The sequence below is a fragment of the Chrysemys picta genome, chromosome 4, assembly GCF_011386835.1.
Source record: "Chrysemys picta bellii isolate R12L10 chromosome 4, ASM1138683v2, whole genome shotgun sequence".
Classification (NCBI taxonomy): domain Eukaryota; kingdom Metazoa; phylum Chordata; order Testudines; family Emydidae; genus Chrysemys; species Chrysemys picta.
The window spans coordinates 7154254-7175650 of record NC_088794.1 but is presented as its reverse complement, the minus strand read 5'-3'; the positions used below and the strand labels follow the sequence as shown (position 1 = coordinate 7175650).

Below are 21397 nucleotides of genomic sequence, written 5' to 3'. Positions count from 1 at the left end.
TCCTTTTCAATCAGGGTGAAGGGACTTACTTCCCACACCGGCCCTGAGCGGGTTGAATTAGGCCAGGCAGACCCAATTAAGTGGCAAACAGGGGACAGATTTAGGCTTTGAGGAGGCTGCTAATTGGATGCAAGCTCATTTGTGAGGGACCAGGCAGGATTTACATCAAGCCAAGAGACTGGTACCAGAGAGAGAGCTGCAGGGTGAGGCGTGGCAGGGAAGGGAGAGGAAAGGAGGGGTAGGAATCCATGAGACCTAGGAGAGAGGAGTGTGACTAGGATGAGGGGAAGCAAGGTAGAAAGTGGTCCTGGGGTGAGAGCAGTGAGGTTAGGGAAGATGAAGACCTTGACTGCTTGGTAAAGGGCCCTCGGGTGGAACTGAGAGAAGAGGGCAGGTCTGGGTTCCCCTGCTGGGGGGTACTGCCAGGGGCAGCCAGCTAGCAGGCTATCTGGGTCATGGCAGGAGGGACAGGGTCAGGGCAGCGGGTGTGATGACAGGTGAGTGTGGTTTCTCTGGAGAGATTTGGAAAGTTATCCTACCCCGGCAGAGGAACCCGCTTAGTGAGCTGGCCGGAGGGGCAAGTCATGAAGAGGTAGCAGCCAGCGAGAGAGGGGCTGCGGGCTGAGAGTGCCAGAGAGTAACAGGATGGAACCACTGGAAGGGGCATCAGCCGGGCAGAGGTAATCCCCAGAGTGGCCAGGAGGAGGCGCCGTCGATCGGCAAGCAGAGCACCCAGTGACAATAAGTCGTGCAAGTGATTTCATCCCCTCACATGGCCTGGAAGCCTGGGCCGGAACCGCACCACATCCCCCTTTCCCGCCCACAAACGCACCCGCTGTATTTGGGGACGGTTTGAAACGACCTGAGACTTCAGGCAAGGCAGGCGAATAACTCCAAGAGCTTGGCTTTATTAGCCGTTACCCAGTAGCACCTCAAGGCCCTGACTGAGACGGGGACCCTGGTGCTGCACAGAGCCCAGCTGAGATCAAGGCGCCCCTTTACTCTGGGAGCGCCATCTTCACAGTGAGAGTCAAGCCATGCGCCAAACGGCTCCCAGTATAAATAGAAAATGGCAGGATAATTATCCCATTACAAGTGGGGAAATTGAGGTGGAGAGAGACTCAGCCCCTCCTGCTCTAATGCACTAGACCCCACTCTCCTCCCACTGCTGGGAGAGAACCCAGGAGTCCTGGCTCCCAGCCCCCCATGGAGGCTCTGAAGGGATGTTCCAAGTCCAGCGTGTCACGTTGGTGTGTGGATCTGGATCAGCCCATGGGGAGGGGATGTAGGCGGGGCTATTGTTTGGGGGCGTTGAGGGGAGCGGAGGCATCATTCTGGGCTGGCTCGGCCCCATCACCCTCCAACCTCTGCTTGTACTGGCGCTTGAAGAAGCCGAACTGGAAGGAGAGGAGAGGAGAGAGATGGTGAGAACCAGCCAGACAGGAACAGCTGGTGGGGGGGATGGGGATGGGGTGTGGGAGCCCACAAAGTAAATTCCCTCTCCCCTCCCCCACCAGCTGAGAGAGCCACAGGCCCCGCCCCCAGTGATGGGCTGTGGGGAAGGGATCCAAGCCCTGCTCCACTCACCTTGTAGAGGGCTGCGGTGATGAGAGCCAGCAGGACCAGGCCCCCCACGCTGCTGCCCACGATGATGGGCAGGTAGTTATAGACCTCGGAGCGCTCCACCACCGTCTGCACCTGGGGGAGAGGAGCCGTGAGATGGGGACCCAGGAGTCCTAGCACCCCGCCACCCCCATTGTATCCACTCGGTCTCACTCCCCACCATAGCCAGGGAGAGAACGCAGGAGTCCTGACACCATCCACCCTCCCTCTTCTAACCCACTGGACCCCACTCTCCCTGCAGAGCAGAGACAGGACCCAGGTGTCCTGGCTCCCAGCTCTAACCACTAGCCGATGCTCTCTCTATCCCGGGCGCAGTCACTCTGGTACCTGGCGCTGGACGAATCCCTCCTTCTGGGTGTATTTCTTCTCCTCGTATTCAATCCGGGCCTCGCTCACCAGACTCACTTTCTGCTGCTGAGTCTAGAACAGAGAAATTCACCGTCCCTGACTGGAAATGATACAAACCAGCCCAGAGCGTCAGCCCAGAGGGACCCAGAGCAATTTACAGGCTGTTCACACAAGGACAATCCCTTGCCCGGCACTGAGATGCAGCCACCTCTGGGGAGGGGAATAGGAGTTGTTCACACAGGGGGCAGGGATATCCCTCATCTGGTGCTGGTAGGCAGAGGCAGCTCTCGTACCTTGGAGACCCACTGGAAGCTGACGTTCCCTTTGATCATGAACTCCAGCGGCTTCTGCATTTCCAGGGAGGCGATTCTGCACCGGATCTTCTTACAGGTGGCCACGGAGCAGTCCTGGGGGTGGAAGGATATCGCCGGGTGAGGCAGGGGGCGTGCAGGGGCTCAGCATGGCTATGAGGGTCTGGGTCTGTCTATAGCAGGGGTCCCTCTCCCAGCCTAGCCCCCCACTTGCTGTCTGTTAGTGCGGAGGAGAAGGGGCTGCTGGATCCATGCCAGCCTGTACTCACCAGCAGGGGGTGCTCGCTCATCTGCTTCACAAAGTCCTTTGAACCGGGCGTTTCAGCCTCACTGGCGCACTGAGCCAGCTCGGGCTGGGGAGGGAGAGAGACACGGTGTTAACGGGGGCGGGAAAGGGACACGGGGCCTTTCCCCTCTAGGGGGCACCGGCTCTAATCCGGCCCTAGGACAGGTGACTGGCTGGTTTAGGGGGTGGAGACATGGTGTGTTTCCCCTTTAAACAGCCTGTCCCAGCAGGGGGCGCTGTAGGGCAGAGCAGGTGTCACTGGGACCATCTCACACACACACAAGGGCAGGGAGAGGCAGGTACCTTGGAGGGGACGACCTCAGAGGCGTCCCACACCCGGACCCCGCTCAGCTCCACGGGGAACTGGAACGTGACCGAGATGGGGACGCTTCGCTGCCGCAGGTTCTTGACCTGAAAGAAACAGACTCGCCATAGGGCACTGCAGGAAGAGGACCCAGGAGCTCTGATCCCCAGATTCCGCTCTGACCCTCAGACCCCACTGCCCTGCCAGAGCTGGGGATAGAACCCAGGAGTCCTGGCTCCCTGCCCAGCCCTACCGCCACCCTTCCGTGCTTTAATCCACTTGATCCCATTCAACCAGTTCCACTCCCTCCCTCTTTCCCCATCTCCCCCCTCACACTCTGTGCCACCAGCCTCACCTCGTACCGATGTGTCACTGGCACACTTGTCCCTTCCTCCTTGGAGGAGAAGTTGACGTACTTGGTCGACTCCTCGAGACTGGGGGAAGAAAAGGATGGAAGGAACGAGAGAGGCGGGAGTGTGATAGATGGGGCTGGAGAGTGGTGGTGGGGTGTCATGTCCAGAAGGGGGCGTTGTGCTACAGGGAAGGGCTCAGTAGGGGACGCTTTCACCTTGCAATCAGTGCTGGCACCTATGACCCTGTGCGGCACTAGGGGGTGCTGTGCTGCAGGGAACAGGGGGCCCAACAGGGGGCACTCCCCCCTCTGTCTGCACACTGACCTACCTGGTGAGGATGATGAAGATGCCGTACTTGACTGGCAGCTCCGCCCGGTGACTCATGCGCTCGGTGGTGGGGACGCCATTGTCACTGCAGGGAGGGGAGGGCAAAGGAGAGAGATGTGAGGAGACACAGGCAGATAACTGTGCAGGGAGACTGCACTATAGGCCACTGCCCTGTCCTGCTCCGTGCACGGCCCCCACCCCACCCCCTGGCCCTGCACAGCCCCTTCACCTGCTGGCCTTGGCCGTCATCTGCAGCCTGTCCCCCAGGTCGGCCTCAGAGGACACGTCGAAGGTGGCGATGAAGATGGCCTGGAAAACACAGGGGGGGTGAAAGTCAGGGCCTGGGGAACTGCCAGAGACTGCGGGGCCGGGGCAGGCACAGGGGATCAGGGGGACTGTTGTATGAACTTAGATGGAATAAATGGGCCCAGAGAAGCAAAGGTGTTAACACGACCCTGTCCCTGCCCAACGTTAAACAGCATTAGTCCGGTTTGGGGTTTGGTATCCAGAGACCTCAGCCGGCTTCGTGCCGTGGCAACACCCCATTCACCATCCTTTTATTACAGACACAGAAGAAATCAGCTAAGGCCTTTGCAATGTAACATGTTCAATGAGGCTTTTATCCTCCCCCCTCCCCCCGTGCCTATCGCTGGAGAGAGCGTTTTATCCTCCCCCCACTGTCTGACCGATAACTGGACGCAATACGTGGCCGCTGGGGGAGGAGAGGAGGTTAGTGGAGGGGCTGGAGCCAGCCTGGGCGCTGTGGTTAAAGCCCAGCCCCGGTTCCCAGGGCACAACCCGGCAAAGGCCCCAGTGGGGAGAGCAAAGAGCAGCACAGAGAGAAAATGCAGCTTCTGCTGCGGCTGCTGCCTCTCGCTGGCAGCCCCCCCGCCGGAGAGAGCCCGGATCAGCCGCGCCGAGAGCTGGCAAGCGGTACCAGCCTCGGGCTGGCGCGGACGCTGGATTTAGCCGCCGTCCTGGGTGCAGGCTCACAGCAGCGAGCACAACGCACAGGCTTGGCCGGCTCAGCCAGACGCTCCTTAGACAGAGGGGAGCGGGAAGAGAAGAAATACGGCGGGGAAGGGACGGAGCCCATGGGACGGGGGTGGGGAGACAAAGTCTCCCGTCCCAGGTGGTGTCTGGATCTCATTGGGGGCAGGGGCAGGTGGGTCTGTCTCCCTGGCCCTGGCACGGTCGGGTCAGGACACCTCTCAGGATCAGGATGACGAAGGCCCAATGGTGTCATGCTGGGTCCGAGGGGGACGGGTGCGGCGGCAGCCATGACAATGACGCTGGCTCCTTCCCCTTTCCTTGTCTTTTACTGAGCAATGGTCGCCTCCCCCACCCCGCTCCCGAGTCGCTTCTTTTAAGGACCCCAAAGGGGGGAGGGAACAGCCCCTCCACTTGTTCTTTTCTCCCCCAGTGAGGCCTGATTTCCAATCCCACAAGTCTGGCCCTTGGTTTGCAGTCCCGGCAGGGCCTGACCCCAGCCCCGGAGTGACCTCAGGGCTCTGTTTGCACTGACTCGCCGGGCTCTCCGGGCGCTTTCCCCAGCACATCTCTTGTCATGGGCTGGGCTGACCCCAGGGAACTGCCCCTCTCTGCCCCCAGCTGGGCTCACCCCTGGGGAGTTCACAGGCCAGGGCCCGTCCCTACCTCGGCCCCGCTCCAGAAGATGGGGTGGTTGATGTGGCAGGTGCTGTTCCTCTGAGTCTGCTCCTCGGAGCCCACGGCCGAGTTGCACCTAACGGCCATGGCCCTCCTGTTAGACTGAACATGGGAGACCAGCCAGTGAGAGATGGGGCCACAGCGCCCCCTGCTGAGCCCCCCGCCCGCTCCCTGCAGCACAGCGCCCCCTGCTGAGCCACTCCCCTGCTCCCTGCAGCACAGCGCCCCCTGCCGAGCCCCCTGCCCGCTCCCTGCAGCACAGCGCCCCCTGCCGAGCCCCCTGCCCGCTCCCTGCAGCACAGTGCCCCTCTGACAAGCCCCTGGCCTGCTCCCTACAGCACAGCACCCCTTACTGAGCCCCTGCCTGCTTTCTGCACCAGCTGATCTCTCACATCCATCCCCTGTGTCCTGCCCCCCATGTCTACAGTTCCTGGGGGGACTGGGTGGTACCTGGAGCAGCAGGACCCGGCGGTAGGACAGCGCGGCCGGGTAGAAGAACTGCACCGTGGTGCTGTAGGAATTCTCCCCACGGTTCTGGATGGAGATGGTGGTGGTGAGTTCGGGGGTGACCCCCACCACCAGGGTGCTCAAGCTAAGGGGGAGAGAAAGGGGTGAGCTTCCTCAGAGCAGTGCCCTGACAGCTCTGTGACCTTCCTATAATGGTGCGCACTCAGAAGCCATATGAAAATATGGCATGATATGAGGCCTCATGGAGTAAACGGGCCCCACCATAGAGTGTGGGGGAGGAGGCAGAGGGGGTGACTTACCCTGAGAAATTGAAGGAAATTTGTAGTTCATCAGTGCAGACTTTGTCACTGCCGCAGTCCTTCTCAAACGGGAGCTAGGGAGAGATCCGGGGGGGGGGGGGGAATCAGAGAGCAGGATGGGTGCGAGGGAATTGGAGCGAAACTCAGTCAACATTATCACTCACCCTACAATCTCAATTGTCACCCCCACTACCAGTACAGTCTGAACTAACACCGTCACCATGAACACACCCGCAATAACCACCCCCAACACTGTCCTTGGCACCACTGCATTCTCAGCCTCAACCACCACCAGACCCAATACTGATTTGACAGTGTCACCAGCAATGTAGCTGCACCAACCTCTGCTAACACTGAACCACACGACCAACTCTGTCATCACCACAACAGCCAATAAAGTGTTAACCAACACTGTTACCAGCATCATAACCACTACCATCTTAGCCAACACTGTAACCAACACTGTTACAATCTCATCAACCACCACTAAAAATGTAGTCTGAAACAACACTGTTACCAACAATGTGGACACTGCAATCACAACCATTGTTGTCAGCAACACCTCTATAGTCTCAACCACAACCACAATTAGCATCAACACAATCTGAACCAACATTGTCACAATAACTCACCCACTCTACTTAAGACTACACTTCCGCCAACATTACAGTCTAAACTGCAACCACCTACCAGTACACTCCTAACAGTCTAACTTACAACACAGCCACAACATCCTCAATCAACACTCACCAACATCACTACAATCTCCCCACCACCCAGGGCCGGAGCTTCCATTTAAGCAACATAGGCGGTAGCCTAGGACGCCAGGATTTGGGGGGGGCGACATTTTGCCACCCTTGACGGCAATTCGGCAGCGGGGGGTCCTTCCGCGCTCAGGGTCTTTGACGGCAATTCTGTGGCGGGTCCTTGACTCGCTCCTGGACCCCCCGCAGAATTGCCGACGATGACCAGGAGCACGGAAGGACCCCCACCTAGGGCGCCAAAAACCCTGGCGCCGCTCCTGCCACCACCACAAATATATTCTGTACCAACATCAGCATCAACAACACAGCCACTACAACCCTGCCTCACACAGTCACCAAGATCAGTATAGTCTGAACCAGCAATGTCAACAACAACAAAACCACTATAACCTCACCTCACACTGCCATCACAACCACTACAGTCTAGTTTAAACCAGTGTTACCAACACAATCACTACAACCTCAGCCGACAACCTCACCAAGATCACCACTGTCTGAATCAACAATGTCACCAACAACACAACCTCTAAAACCTCAAACACTCACCCACACCACAACCTCACTCATTAACACCAAGCATTGATACAGTCTGCACAGGCACTGTAACCAAAAGCACACACACTAAAACCTCTGCAGACAGTCACCACTGCCTGGCTCCGGAGGCCTTACCGAGCCTGCAGACACCAGCGCGGAGTCCTCACTCAGGATGGGTCTGAGGTCGCCGGCAGCAGCGATGGGCTCCCCCGTCAGGGTGTAGTTGAGGCGCAGGGTGATGGGGGTCAGTGTGTCCTCAGGGCAGAGCTGGGGAGACAGAGAGACACGTAGGAACCTATGAGCAAAGGTGGGATCTATACAGAGGTTTGTTATCTGGGAGATTTGGGAGCAAGGGGCAGGGTTGGAGGGGCAGACACAGCAGGAGGGGAAGGAGTTAGGACCCCAGCACTCACAGGTAACTTTATCTGATACGTCTCACATTTCTTCTCAATGCCGAGCCGCAGGTCCCTGCTCAGGACGGGGCCGGTGGAGTCAAAGGCGGCTCGGATCTTCGTCCGCCCGGGGTCCAGGGACAGGCTGTAATGAATGGTGCTGGAGATCCCATTGCCTACCACAGAGGAGAAATGAGGGTCAGAGAGACAGAGAGCAGGATCATTAATGGGATACAGAACATGGGGCCTTTCCCCTCGAGGGGTGCACCAGCTCTAATCTGGCCCCAGGGCTGGGACTGGCTGGCTCAGGAGGTGGGAATGGAATGCGAGGCTTTCCCCTCTACGGGGCACCACCTCCAATCCAGCCATAGGGCAGAGGGACTGGCTGGGTCAAGAGGTGGAAATGGATTACATTTTTCCCCCTCTAGGGGGCACTGGCTCCAATCCAGTTACAGGATGGGGCACTAGCTGGCTCATGGGGGTGGGGAATGAGACATGGGGCCTTTCCCCCCAAAGGGCGTTGGTTCTAATCCAACCCCAGGGCAGGGGACTGACTGGCTTGGGGGGGTGGGTTTGGTCTGACCTAGGCTGTCCATGGTGCTCTTAGTGACGGTGAAGCAGACATTTGCACTGCTGGCCTTCGTGTTGAGCTGCTCCTGCTCCTGGCAGTCGAAGGCCGAGGTGGGGATCGTGGGGGGCTGGAAGCTGATGGAGACCCCGACTCTGAGCACCGGCCGGGACCTGCCATGGGAGGAACAGAACCATCACCCAGCTGCTCCCTGCAATGGGGCCAGGCCTCCTTCCCCTCCAGAGCCTCCCACCCAGCCTGGATGTGCTCACAGCACCCCAGGGAGATGGGTTATGGACACGCAGCTCTGCTAGAGGAGATGCTGGGGGACAGAGAAGGGAGCAGCAGAGCTGTCATTGTGCCATTCTCCAGCAGGGGGCAGCAGTGACACACACATGCTCCCAAACCCCCATGTATTGTCGCTGTCTGCGACTGCCATGTGGAGCAGTGAAATGACAGAGAGTAACTCACCTCAGCAGCAGGACCTGCCCTTGTGCCCCCACCGCGATGTCTGGGAGTCCATCCCCCGTCAGGTCTGTCCCGCCACTGATGGCCCGGCCAAAGTAGTGCAGCCTGCTGGGAAACAGCGACCCCTCGATGCGCTGTGGGGCAGAGAGAGCAGTGAGGGATGGGGAAGGGGCGGCTGTACTGTATAATGGGCACTAGGGGGCAGCAGAGGGTGAGGGATGGGAAAGTAGCTGCTACAGGCTAATAGGCACTAGGGGACCATGGGGCCCCATGATGTCTCTTTCAGGATCTGTGGTGACCCCTCCGCGCAGGAGCTGGGCTCACCTGTCTGTACTGGGGACTGAAGCCTCCCTTTCCCCCATGGAAGATGTACAAGGCCCCACAATTGCTGTTCTCCATGGGGGCCCCGATGACCACGTCCGTCTGTCCGTCCCCGCTGATGTCCCCGATTTCAGATATGCTGGCCCCAAAGCGCCCGAACGCCTGCCCCATCTGTCCTTGCAGTGTCTCGGTGCAGATCAGTGTCATCTTCTGCAGGCCCCATTCAAAGAGACACATGGGAAAAGGATCAGCACTGACTGTCAGCAGAGAGTGCCCCCTAGTGACCCCCTTTCCCTCTCTCTGCAGCACAGTGCCCCTTGTTGCCACTCTGGGGCATTGGGGCCAGCACTGACTAGCAGGGAAGAGCGTCCCCTATTGATCCCCCCACCCTGCTCCCTGGAGCACCACACCTGCTACTACCATGCTAATTGTCCCAGCATCACAACCCCATGGCAGTCCAGGCAAAGAAAACCCCCCAGGCCATCCATCTTCCCTCTGGCTCCATCCTCTTTCTTACCGGCCAGTTAATCAGGCAATTATAGACCCGTCCTCCATTCAGAGGTGTATAGAACATGGGGGCTCCAATTAGAACCAGGTCTGTGTTCCCATCTCTGTCGAGGTCCACAGCACACAGTGTACCCCCAAAATACGAGCCGATCTGGAGAGGCAGATAAGTCACCCCTTCAATTTAGTCACTTCCTCCTTCTTCTCCCACTGGGACCCTTCTCACCCTATGGGGATAAGGATTCAGTCCCAATCCTCATTCCATCCTTAGACTCACCCTCCCGCTGCACAGCACGTGGCGCTATCGCTGGAAGTGTTCCTGAATATATAGGCAGTTAGATCTTGGAGAGATGCTGAATGCTAGTTGTGGTGCAATTCTTTTTAGAGGTTGTGCTAGCACGAGTAAAGTTTATTCACTGACTGAGCCACAGTTATAAATTCTCTTCAGCTGGAATGTATAGGCAGTTGGAGCTTAGAGAAATTCACTTTGTTAGTGTAGTATGATCCTTTCCAGACACTGTTAATATCACTAGCAACGTTTTTTCCTTGCCTGAGTCTCTCTAGCCCAGATACACAAAGGTGCTTATGTGCCTAACCCCCAGACTTAGGTGCCATTATGATCCACAAAACCTCTGCATGGTTACTGCTAACCCCTATAGGTGCCTAACCTGACTTGGTGCCTAAATTTTTTGCAGTAGAATTTCCTTATGTTGCTGCCTCAAGGGCAGGGCATGTGCACGGCTGCCTTACTCTAAGCAGCCAGTTGCCCATTTCACACAGGGGACAGGGAACGGGGGGAGGTGGATGGGGCAGGGGTCCTCGGGGGACCGTCAGGGAACAGGGGGGGTTGGATGGGTCAGGAGTCCCCGGGGGGCGGATAGGAGGTGGGGGCCGGGCCATGGCCCCCTCCCCTAACCGGCCCTCCATACAATTTCCAAAACCCGATGTGGCCCTCAGGCCAAAAAGTTTGGCCGCCCCTGATCCAAACACAAATATTACACTAGGAGGGTGGTGAAACACTGGAATGCGTTACCTAGGGAGGTGGTGGAGTCTCCTTCCTTGGAGGTTTTTAAGGCACGGCTTGACAAAGCCCTGGCTGGGATGATTTAGCTGGGAATTGGTCCTGCTTTGAGCAGGGGGTTGGACTAGATGACCTCTTGAGGTCCCTTCCAACTCTGATATTCTATGATTCTATGATTCTATGATTACACAATGTCAAAATCTTACAGGCTTCCTCCAGCCTTCTCTCTCTCACACCCACACTCCATATTACCAGTAATGCTCTCCATACCTGTTCTCCGAACACCTCCGATCTATTTGTCCATTCCCCGCCCTTGGTATCTCGGCTGAACAGGACGACTTTGCCGGCGTGTTGGTAGCGAGGGGCCCCGACCACGTAGCTGCTCTGCCCATTGGCTGTGATAACCTGAGACGAATAACCTCAAAGGAAGAGAGGGACGTGGGGAGGTGAGATGGGAAACAGCCATACAACAGTGCTGCACAGAACTTTCCCAGAACTGAGATGCAGCCACCTCTGGGGTGTGACGGGGCGGGGAGGGCTGTTTAAATAGGTAAGGGAAGCTCGGTGGGTTTGTTCTTACCGAGGTAAGCATCATTCATGTCAGTGGAGGTTCTGGATACATTGATGAAGCTCGACTTCCCGCTGCTCCCGTACAGGTATATCCCACCGGACCAGTCATAGGCTCCCACCGCTCCCAGCACAGGCCCGTCCTAAACCGACGCGCACGGCAAAGGGAACTGATTACAGGAAACCCACAGTGCAGACTGTATTTACTAGACAAGGCCAGAATCTGCAGCACAGCGCCCCCTAGCGTCATGCTAGGACGCTGGGGTCAGTGCTGATGGCCATGGGAGTGAGCACCCCTTATTGGGCCCCTACTGGCCCCCGCTGCACATAGAGCCCCCTAGTGCCCACCCTGAGTGGGAGGGGAGGGTGCCCCCTGCACTGCTCCCGCAGCACTCTGGGCTAGTAGAGGGATGTCTCCCCTGCAAACGCTAAGCCAACCAGCTCCTTCGTAGCTTGAAAGCGCTGTCAGGGCCCCAGCGCACGGCACCATGGGACATGCCCTAGGTCCAGGCATCACTCACAGGGGACAGCAGGGAGCTGAATCCTTCCTGAGACATCTCCAGCTGGAAGGAGCTGCCGCTCTGGGACTGGGTGCCTGGGGGGAGAGACAGACAGACAGACACGGGAGAGACCATCATAGACGGTAAAGGCCCCGTGTCCCATTCCCTGAGCCAGCCCTTCTCCCCACCTCGAGGCTGGATTGGATCCAGCGCCCCCTAGAGAGAAGTCCCCGTATCCCATTCCTCAACCCCTGGAGCCAGCCAGGCCCCTGCCCGGTGGCCCCCGGATGAGAAAGGCATTTGGAGGATATATGGAGATAGATCAGTAGATAGATGTTGGATGGGGAAAGAGAGACTATTTGGGGCCTATTTGAGCTCTGGATTCCCAGTTGCTCCCCGTCCCATCTCAGCCTTGAAAACCCATTTCTAGAGCCCTAGGGCCAGTGTGGCCCCTCCCCCGGCTCTGGTACCTTCAATGGCGAAGATCTTCTCCTGCAGCTGGTTCTGGATGCCCTGGAGGGCGTCGAAATTGTCCACCCGGAAGACGTGCTCGTCGGTGGGCTCAGAGGCGATCTCCTGGAGCTCCTGTTGGGCAGCAGCACTGGAGAAGGCCTGGCCGACCTTCATGGAGCAGAGGGAGGTACAGGTGAGACCAGGGCATCGGCATCAGTCACAGCCGAGAGCCCTGGACCAACACCCGCCCGCCCTGAGCCCTGCTGGGCCCTCGAGAGGCACGGCTCAGCCAGCGCCATGTGCTGCTCTGGTGAGTGGGGGTTGGGGGGCCGCTGGAGCAGGTTGGCACAAGTGTCACTGTGATGTGAGGAGAGGGGCCCTCGTGCCTGGAGTTATGGAGCCTGCCTCATTTCAGCACCGAGTTGTGTCGGTTGTATCAGCAGTGGGGCACAGGGGTTTTCTTGCCATGGGGATTGTCAGCGCTCTGGGGCCCTGCAGGACTCAATCTCCAGGCTGTAGTGAGGGGTGAGTGCTGCAATGTCTCTGGGGGACGCCTCAGGGCAAGGAGTGAAGGGCTGGGACCACCGCGCTGGTCTGGGTGGGTTGTGTGCAATCGGTTCAGCAGTGGCGTCAGGCACCTCCTTATCTCAAGACTGGCTGGTTTTCTGAAAGATCTGCTCTGGTTCCAGCATGGATTATTTGGAGCAGTTCTATGGCCTGTGCTACATGGGAGCTCAGACTAGATCATCGCAAAAGTCGCTCCTGGCCTGGGAATCTATGACTCTAAACCCGAGTTTTGCCTTGGCAAAGGGAAGGTGATGGGCCTGGCCCCCTAGTGCTCATGTGTTCTGTGCCCAGCACTCAGTAGCATCTGTAAGGGCCTGTGCGTGTTCCTGGTGTGCTGGGGCATGGCTGAAAGAGGGCAGAGTTAAGGTTGTGAGGGTGTTTGACTTAACTGTGTATTTCATGGATTTCAGAGGCCTAAGTGCAGCCGCTCTCCACATTCGGGAAGGGCAGGAAACAACACTGGGAAAACTTAACTTTGCACTAAGGAAGTTAATGGAATAACTCAGCTTCCATTGTTCACGCTCAGTTCCATTGTTCAGGAGACACAATTAAATTTTTCTTTACTGTCTTTCATTGGCCGTCTGTTTAATCAATGCTGATTCCCTTGACCACACCTCTTACGCTAATTCAGAGCATTCATGTGGGTTTTAGAGCACTTTCAAATGTGGCTCTTCACCAAGAAATTTTGATCTCAGGGCAAAAAAATCCAAAAAGAAACAGTGCAGAATGACAGGAACATTAGCCAGTAGCAGGGATCAAACCCTCAGGGCACGGGACCAATTCAGGGTGAATGGCAACCCGCTGTCACCTTGAGCCACGTAAGTACCCTCTTGCTTCAAAAGAGCCCTAGATCTTGATGCTCATTTCTATCTCTTTGGCTCAGCAGTTTGATATGTGACATCCAGTGTCCGATGCCACGTCTACACTACCCGCTCGATCGGTGGGTAGTAATCAATCTATCGGGGATCGATTTATCGCCTCTAGTGTAGACGCGATAAATCGATCCCCGATCACTCTGCCGTCGACTCTGGACCTCCAGCTCCGCAAGCGGCGGAAGCAGAGTCGATGGGGGAGCGGCGGCCGTTGATCCCGCACCGCGAGGATGCGAAGTAAGTAATTTTAAATCAATCTAAGATACGTCGACTTCAGCTACGCTATTCTCATAGCTGAAGTTGCGTATCTTAGATCGATCCCCCCCCTCAGTGTAGACCAGTCCTAAGATTAACAATCTGTTGAATACGTCTTCCCCAGAGGGGCAGTAGGTGCTGTGCATTAGCAGAGATAAACATCAAGTGACTGAGATCAGTTTGGGGAAGTTCAGAGCCACTTTTGGGATTCAGGTGTGTGCAAAAGAGAACTGGTGATTTTGCTGTTTAACTGGGGGGCTGTATCTCAGGAAACCCTTGTTCAAGTGACCCTAAATTTGGACCTAATCCTAACCTGAGTCCCCATGAGGCATAACACATTTCAAAAACAATCTGAGTCAGCATGTGGACCTTAGGGCAGTCAGAAAACCTGACCTGTAACTTGAAAGCTCTGCTCAACCTGAACCACAGAGGAGCTCCAGCTCTCCTATAATGTCACATGTTCACCCAGTTACAACCCAGGGGGTCAGTTCTTCTCCCTTATCTGATGGGAACCTGGACATGGGCTCAGATTGATATTAGTTCTCCGCACAGTCGCAGCTCACCCCGATGGTGTAGCGGATGATTCCAGCTCTCTCAGCCTCAGGTATGACATCTGAATAAGAAAGTGGGTCTGCAGCTTTCTCCCCATCTGTGATCACAATGAGAATCTTGGTGGCCTCATCCCGAGCACCTTTCCCAGAGGTGAACAGCTCCCGCCTGGAAAAGGGGGGTGGGGAAGGCATGGGAGGGTTATTGATACGTAATAACACCTAGCGCTTGTCCACTGCTTTGGCATTGCAGATCTCAAAGTCCTTTACAAAGGAGGTCAGTGTCAGGATCCCCATTTTACTGATGGGGAAACTGAGGCACAGGGCGGGGACGTGACTTACTTAAAGTCACAGAGCAACAGAGGGTCAGAGCTGGCAATAGAACTCTTGAGTCCCGTCTCCAAGTCCCCCTTCCCCGCCCTCTAACCTAGTAGTCCCCAGTCCCTTCCCACAGCTGGGGATAGAACCCAGGAGTCCTGAGTCCCTATCCCTTAGCTTGTATGTCCTTGCAGCCCATTTCCTGTGGAATCAGCATGGGGAGGAGGGCAATACCTACACCACTTTCCGGATGGCTGTGGCTGTGTTCGTCGTTCCCGTGAGCTGCTCGACCGACCTGAGGAGGTGATCAGGGTCGCGACTCATCCTGTACTGTAAGAAGTTGAAGTGCTCTTCAAATCTGTCCGAGTACTGCATGAGGGCGAACTGCAGGAGACAGGGGAGAAGAGAGAAAAACAACCCCAGGGGTGGAGGGTCAGAAAAGCAGGAATCAGACTCAGTTAAGGGCTGGGGCAGGCGGTCAGGATGTAATTGGTTCTGCAGGAATTTTTTCCTGGTTTTGGATGCAAAATCTATTGCTGCTCCCTGCAGCACAGCGCCCCCTAGCACCGCACTGGGGCATTGGGGTCAGCACTGACTGCGAGGGGCAGGGTAAGTAGTCAGGGTTCAGCCTCTGCCCGTTACCTGAGCGTCAGCACTTCGGAAACGCTTCATGATCTCAGAGAGAAACGTTTTCATTTTTTCAAAGTCCACAGGTGCGATGCTGCCCGAGCCGTCGATGAGGAGCGCTATGTCTGGGGCACGTCTGGGGCACTCTGAGAGGGACAGGAAAGAAATACGTCCGACTCCTGACTCAACACCACAAATATGGAGAAAACCCAGTAGAAAGAGCTAGACCAGACCAATGGGTCCATCTAACCTGGTATCCTGCCCCCTCCCTGCAACTCTGGATCAGACCAATCGGCCCTTCTGTTGCAATATCATCCCATCCCTGCCATTGAGGGGTCCTGAGTGAAGAGCATGACATGCACTGGGATGAAAAAAATACACCCCACCTACCTCGCTGAGCTGTGACAGAACCCAGGAGTCCTGACTTCCAGCTCCTACTGACATCCTGAATCAAACCAATGAGCTCACCTAGCCTGGTATTCCAACCCATATCAGACCCATTGACCCAGCTAGACCCATCTCCCCTCCACTTCCCCGTGACCCCTGAGTGCTGGTTCCTCCTTATGGGGCTGCCCCTCACCTGGCTGGGTGTCCGGGATGCGCTGGCGCTGCTGGAGGCTCTGATCCAGGAGGAAGCAGTAGCCATTGATGTACATGTTCTCCCCGCAGGCCCGATGCACTGTGGGGCCGCACACCTGGGGCACGAGAGAGGGACGGGGTCAGTAGGTGATGAGAACCCTGGGGTGAAGCAGAGAGCCCAGGGCCTGCTCCCCCACATGGATATGCAAAGAAAGGCCCTGCCAGGGCAGGGGGACCCCCTTGGGGCAGACAGGACCCCAGGACCCAGCACTTGGACTCCCAGAGAGGAGACAGGGGAGCGACATGGGGACATCACCTGGTTCCCACGCTCCCTGCTATGGCAGCATGCAGTCACTGTTGCCATGTCAACATCACCCAGCGGGTTGCCACTCTCTCTGTTATGTCTGTGCATTGTCATTATCCTCCCTGTGATGTCATTGTGCAGTTATTGTTACCATGGTGATGTCACCAGTCTACCACCCTCCCTGCTATTTCATTGCACTGTCTGGTCACCCCCATTCCTCCAGAACATCGTCACAGTCATGGTAGTCGTAGTGATGTCACTTGCTTACCGTCGCCCTCACAACACCATCGCAAGTCATTCTAGTGGCACCTGGCTACCACCACCTTACACGATGTCCTAGGCCATTCACCCCTTGCCATGGCAACAATGCCCCATTCATCTCCATCAGAATGCTGCTGTGACCACGTCACCCCTCTGTTTGCAGCCCTCCCCTGGCTCCCTCTTCTCTATCATATCAAACACGAGCTGCTGCTCTTCCCTTTCTAGGCCCTTATCGGCCTCTTCCCCCTCCGTCCCCCCGACCTATCATCTCTCAGTTTGTGTTGAGCTGTCAAGTCGCATCTCTGATTGGCCCCTCGTGCTGGCCTCCATTGCCCAGTTGTTATGTTTTCCAACCAGCCCCTTTGTGCTGTCTCTCGCGCCACCCCTTACACTTGGGACGAGCTCCCTGGAAACGGCCACAAAACTCCTGCACAACCCTCCTTCAAGCTCTCCTTTGCCGGGAGGCCTACAACAAAACTTAACAACAATTAGGCCACTGGTGTGCTGAGACCACTGCCGATCACATCGACCAATATCATCTCATTGTTTCCTTGTTCTCCTCCCATCTGTCTGCTTGTATCTATCTGTTGTCTCATCTTAAACTTAGCTTGTAAGCACCCTTGGATCGTGTTGTTGTTCTGTGTTTGTACAGCACCTAGGACAAAGGGGTCCTAGTCCATGACTGGGGCTCTTGGGCACTATCATAATACACCCAATAAATAATATTTTGAAAATGCACAGTTCCAGTCAGGGTGACCTCCCCCACTTACCATCCCCACCATGACATCACCACACAGTTGCTCTAGCTGTGGTGATCTCACCCATTCCTGCAATATCAATCCATCCTCCCTCCAAATGTCGCCCAGTTATCAACCTCCCTGTGACAGCGCACAGGCGTTCACATCCCGCGGTCACATCTTCCTTTGTGATGATAGCTCCCCAGGTGCTCAGGTGGCTGTGATGTCACCAGGTTATCACCCACTCTATGACATCACCACGCTGACAATCTATCTCACAAACATTGTTGCGGGGAGGACCAGTCTGTGGAATTCTGGGCAAATGACTGAACTTAATTCTGGGTGATACCCTGGTATAAACAAGCCACTCCAGAACCCCCCAACCCATCTGGATGTGGTACCCACCAGGAGATTGGAGCCTCGGGCAGCCAGAGACAATCCGAGGGACATGTGCACTGCATCCGGGGGCCCTGAGAGGAAACACACGCCAGCACCAGGTTGAGAAATCTTGTGGCTGGATATGTTTAGCCCATCATTTCTCTGAGTCATTCCCCACCCCCCGCCCCCACATGGCTCTTCTGACTCAATCTCCTTCCCAGATAGGTGGCGGAGGAGAGGAAGTCATTGTACATACCCCTGCAATTGAATGGAAATGGAACCCAGGAGTCCTGATTCCCAGCCCCCATTGTTCTAACCCACTAGACCCCACTTCCTTCCCGGAGTTCGACACAGAACAAATTCTGATTCTGAGCCTCCCCCCACAACACCTCTCTAAACCACTAGACCCCACTCCGCTCCCAGAAATTGGAATAGAACCCAGGAGACCTGGCTCCAAGTCCCCTCCCCACACAGCCTGCCCCACTGGACCCCATAGCAGAGGGTGACCCTACTCTGAATGGGAATCTCCTGGCAGAGTCTGGAGCCTGGGTCGCACTTGTAGACTTTGCCAGTTTCATTCACTTCTCCCGTCTGTAGTGGGGCCCCGACGAGCAGCCTGTGTGGGAGAGAGAAAAGAGGGGCTCAGGGGTGCCCCATCATCCCTTGGGGGGGGCCCAGGCAGGGCAGCCCAGACAGACAGGCCCCTCAGGGGTGGGCAGAAGTCATGTAGGGCCTTGAGCCCACGTTTGGCCCTTACCCCCCGGCTCCGGCACTCCCGAACTGCACCACGCTCTGCCCAAACCCCACTGCTGCCTCCTTGAAGGTGATGGGCACCTCCACGTCCACGCTGAATCCATGGCTTGGTGCCAGCACTGCAGGGGTTAAACACTCATCCATTAGAGCTTCCCCTATGCAGAGTGGGGCCAGTGGTGGGGCCTTAGGCACCAGCCCCTCCAGGCTGTGGGACTGGCTCCCAGCCTCCTCTGGTCCAACCCACCAAAGCCCACTCACCTCCCAGATTAGTGGATGGAACCCAGGAGTCCTGACTCCCAGCCCCTCCCCCGCACCGTGCTCTAACATCTCTTTGCTCTGTGTTTGTACAGCCCCTAGCACAGTGGGGTGCTGGTCCCTGGCTGAGCCCTACAGGAATACGTAGAATTGGAGTCCGGGTATCTGTGTGTCTGTCTGCGGCATGATGCGCTTTGAACGTCACATCTGATCACGTCCAAAATTTCAGGGAATGTTTCAGGTCTCAAGGGGGCAGAGCCCTGTGGGTTTGGGGAAAACCAGAAAACTGGAAGGAGGGAAATGGGGGACACACAGACCCCCTGGCATCTGGTTAGCAGAGCCTGCAGCTTCAGACAGCTCAGTCTAGAACACCTTCCGCCATCCCTCATCCCGGCATCGCATGTGACACCCTGAACAACCGATCAACCGAGAATGGTGAGAGAGAAGGCGGCATGGGGGGGGGGGAGAGAAGGGGGCAATGGGGATGCACACTTGATCCTGGCATGGGGGTGGAGTTGGGGAAATGGAGCCCCCAGAACCCTTGGCAGGTGGGGGAGATTGGGGTCCTCTTGTATGGGGGAAGGGGAGTGGGAAAGAGATCATGTGGGATTGGTGAACACAGGGGAGAAAGGGAATAATGGGCATACAGAGCCCCTGGCAGGGGGTGGAGGGCTTCAGGGGGATCCCACAAGAGAGGTGGCTGGGAGAATATGAGGAGCCCCCAAAAAGTTCAGTGAGCTCGGCCAAAGTGTGAGGCCTTCTGGTAAGTAACCATGACAACCCACAAAACCCCCCTCCCCTCCCAGAGCCAGGGGAAGAACCTAGGAGTCCTGACGCCCACCCCACCCCCCTCCCACTCTCCTTCATTAGCCCCCACTGCTTTCCTATCGCTGGAGGTAGAACCCAAGAGTCCGGGTGGTGGGTTGGCAAGACTTTCCAGAGGAAGGAAGTGTGTGTGGTGTGGTGTGTGTGTGCTCACAGGGAGTGTCCCAAGCTGCTCTGTCTCCAGGCGGGGCCCTCAGCAGGCATATTTCCCCCACATACAAACACATGCTAAAAAACAAAATAGGGGGCCCCCTGAGGATGACCAGACAGCAAGTGTGAAAAATCGGGATGGGGTGGGGGTAATAGGATCCTATATAAAAACAAGACCCCAAAATCAGGACTGTCCCTATAAAATCGGGACATCTAGTCACCCTAAGCCCCCTTGAGCTGCTCGGAGCTCTAAGCAATTGTTCCATCTTCTGCCTAGTGCTGACTCTGCTGGTACCAGAGTGGCTCCCCCATGCCTACAAGGCTCTGCAAAGCAATTGGGAAACAACTCGTCTGCTGGTGCAACCCACTTGGGAGGGACACCAGTCAGGCGCTGCAGAGGCTGGGGAAGGGGAACCAGGGGAGGTGGTGCTAGGCTCTTGGATTCTATCCCCAGCTCTGGGAGGGGAGAGAGGTCCGCTGGTTAGAGGGGGGGTGGGGCTGGGAATCAGGACTCCTGGGTTCTATACCCAGGCAAGTGCAGGGGGTAAGTTACAATTACTTTCCTAGGGTTACCATATTTCAACAAGCAAAAAAGAGGACGGGAGGAGCCCCGCCCTAGCCCCGCCCCTGCCCCTCCCACTTCCCGCCCCCCCCAGAACCCCCAACCCTCCCCCCCGTTCCTTGTCCCCTGACTGCCCCCTCCTGGGACCCCTGCCCCTAACTGCCCCCCAGGACTCCACTCCCTATCTAAGCCTCCTTGCCTCTTGTCCCCTGACTGCCCCAACCCTTATCCACACCCCCACCCCCAGACAGACCCCTGGGACTCCCACGCCCCATCCAACCACTCCCCACCCCCTGACAGCCCCCCCCCAGAACTCCCAACCCATCTAAACCCCTCTGCTCCCTGTCCCCTGACTGCTGCGATCCCTCTCCCCACTTCTACCCCCTGACAGCTCCCCCCCAGAACTCCCAGCCCCCTACCCCCCTGCTCCTTGTCCCCTGACTGCCCCCTCCTGGGACCCCTGCTCCTAACTGCCCTCCAGAACCCCACCCCCACCTAAGACTCCCTGTTCCTTGTCCCCTAACTGCCCCCTCCTAAGACTCCCCCCAACTGCCCCCCAGGACCCTACCCCCTACCTGTACCCTGACTGCCCAAAACTTTTTCCACTCCCCCCAAAAAGCCCCCCCCCCCCGTTTCTTGACTGCCCCCTCCAGAACCTCCCTGGCCCCCTTACCCTGCTGCTCAGAACAGGGTGTTGGGCTCTGTGCCAGCCGGACACATGGCTGAGCTCCCCAGCGCAACAAAACCCGGTCCCTGGCCCTGCACAATGCTGCCGGAGCGGGCTGCAGGAGGAGGAGCTGCCGGCTCAGAATGCAGGGAGGGGGGGTGGGAGGAGGAAGCTGCTCCGGAGTCCAGCCCGGGACTTTCCTGCAGCCCTCCCAGCTCTGCTCTGCCGGGGGAGGGGGGAAATCCCGGACATTTTGAGTTATTTACAAATTCCCCCCGGACGCTATTTTTAGCACGAAAAGGAGAACATGTCCGGGTAAATCCGGACGAATGGTAACCCTAACTTTCCTCCACCCTAGAAAGCACAGCTGTGATGACACCACCGCTCTGAGGAAGTGGGTGGCCCAAGGGAGTTGCGTGGGGTGTGTTGGGACAGGGTGTGGGGGGGGGGGAAATGACTTGGACAAATGTGTCTCTGACCAAAAGTCTAGAGGGGTGGGGGATGGGAGAGCCAGGACCATTGTCTGTATTAGAGAACTCAAATTGGGAAACTTGGAGAGAGACACTCCTTTCTAAACGGAGTGTGGGGTCTGGTGGGTGTGAGCCAGTGGGGTTGGGAATCAGGACTCCTGGGTTCTCGCCCCAGCCCTGGGAGGGGAGT

At 56.9% G+C, this 21397-nt stretch overlaps 1 protein-coding gene across 4 annotated transcripts in view; it reads right to left on the bottom strand.

Moving 5' to 3' along the window:
- LOC101935171 (integrin alpha-D-like) overlaps nt 1-21397 on the bottom strand; it is a 40065-nt gene that overhangs the window by 17777 nt on the left and 891 nt on the right. Inside the window, exons 2-30 of one of the 4 annotated variants that reach the window (XM_065594233.1) lie at nt 18283-18397; nt 18038-18141; nt 17553-17617; nt 15847-15961; nt 15282-15412; nt 14878-15023; nt 14337-14490; nt 12097-12247; nt 11648-11721; nt 11140-11269; nt 10830-10978; nt 9552-9692; nt 9038-9244; nt 8717-8847; nt 8261-8418; nt 7699-7853; nt 7421-7552; nt 5988-6061; nt 5671-5812; nt 5209-5322; nt 3782-3861; nt 3554-3637; nt 3228-3306; nt 2872-2979; nt 2552-2635; nt 2265-2378; nt 1951-2043; nt 1588-1698; nt 881-1397 (exon numbers count right to left, since the gene is read on the bottom strand). In XM_065594233.1, coding sequence (XP_065450305.1) covers nt 1296-1397; nt 1588-1698; nt 1951-2043; nt 2265-2378; nt 2552-2635; nt 2872-2979; nt 3228-3306; nt 3554-3637; nt 3782-3861; nt 5209-5322; nt 5671-5812; nt 5988-6061; nt 7421-7552; nt 7699-7853; nt 8261-8418; nt 8717-8847; nt 9038-9244; nt 9552-9692; nt 10830-10978; nt 11140-11269; nt 11648-11721; nt 12097-12247; nt 14337-14490; nt 14878-15023; nt 15282-15412; nt 15847-15961; nt 17553-17617; nt 18038-18141; nt 18283-18397 — 3443 coding nt within the window. In that variant the 3' untranslated portion in view covers nt 881-1295. Of the gene's footprint in view, nt 1-880; nt 1398-1587; nt 1699-1950; nt 2044-2264; nt 2379-2551; nt 2636-2871; nt 2980-3227; nt 3307-3553; nt 3638-3781; nt 3862-5208; nt 5323-5670; nt 5813-5987; nt 6062-7420; nt 7553-7698; nt 7854-8260; nt 8419-8716; nt 8848-9037; nt 9245-9551; nt 9693-10829; nt 10979-11139; nt 11270-11647; nt 11722-12096; nt 12248-14336; nt 14491-14877; nt 15024-15281; nt 15413-15846; nt 15962-17552; nt 17618-18037; nt 18142-18282; nt 18398-21397 lie in introns of those variants that run through there. The other 3 variants (XM_065594236.1, XM_065594234.1, XM_065594235.1) reach the window with 3 other exon arrangements.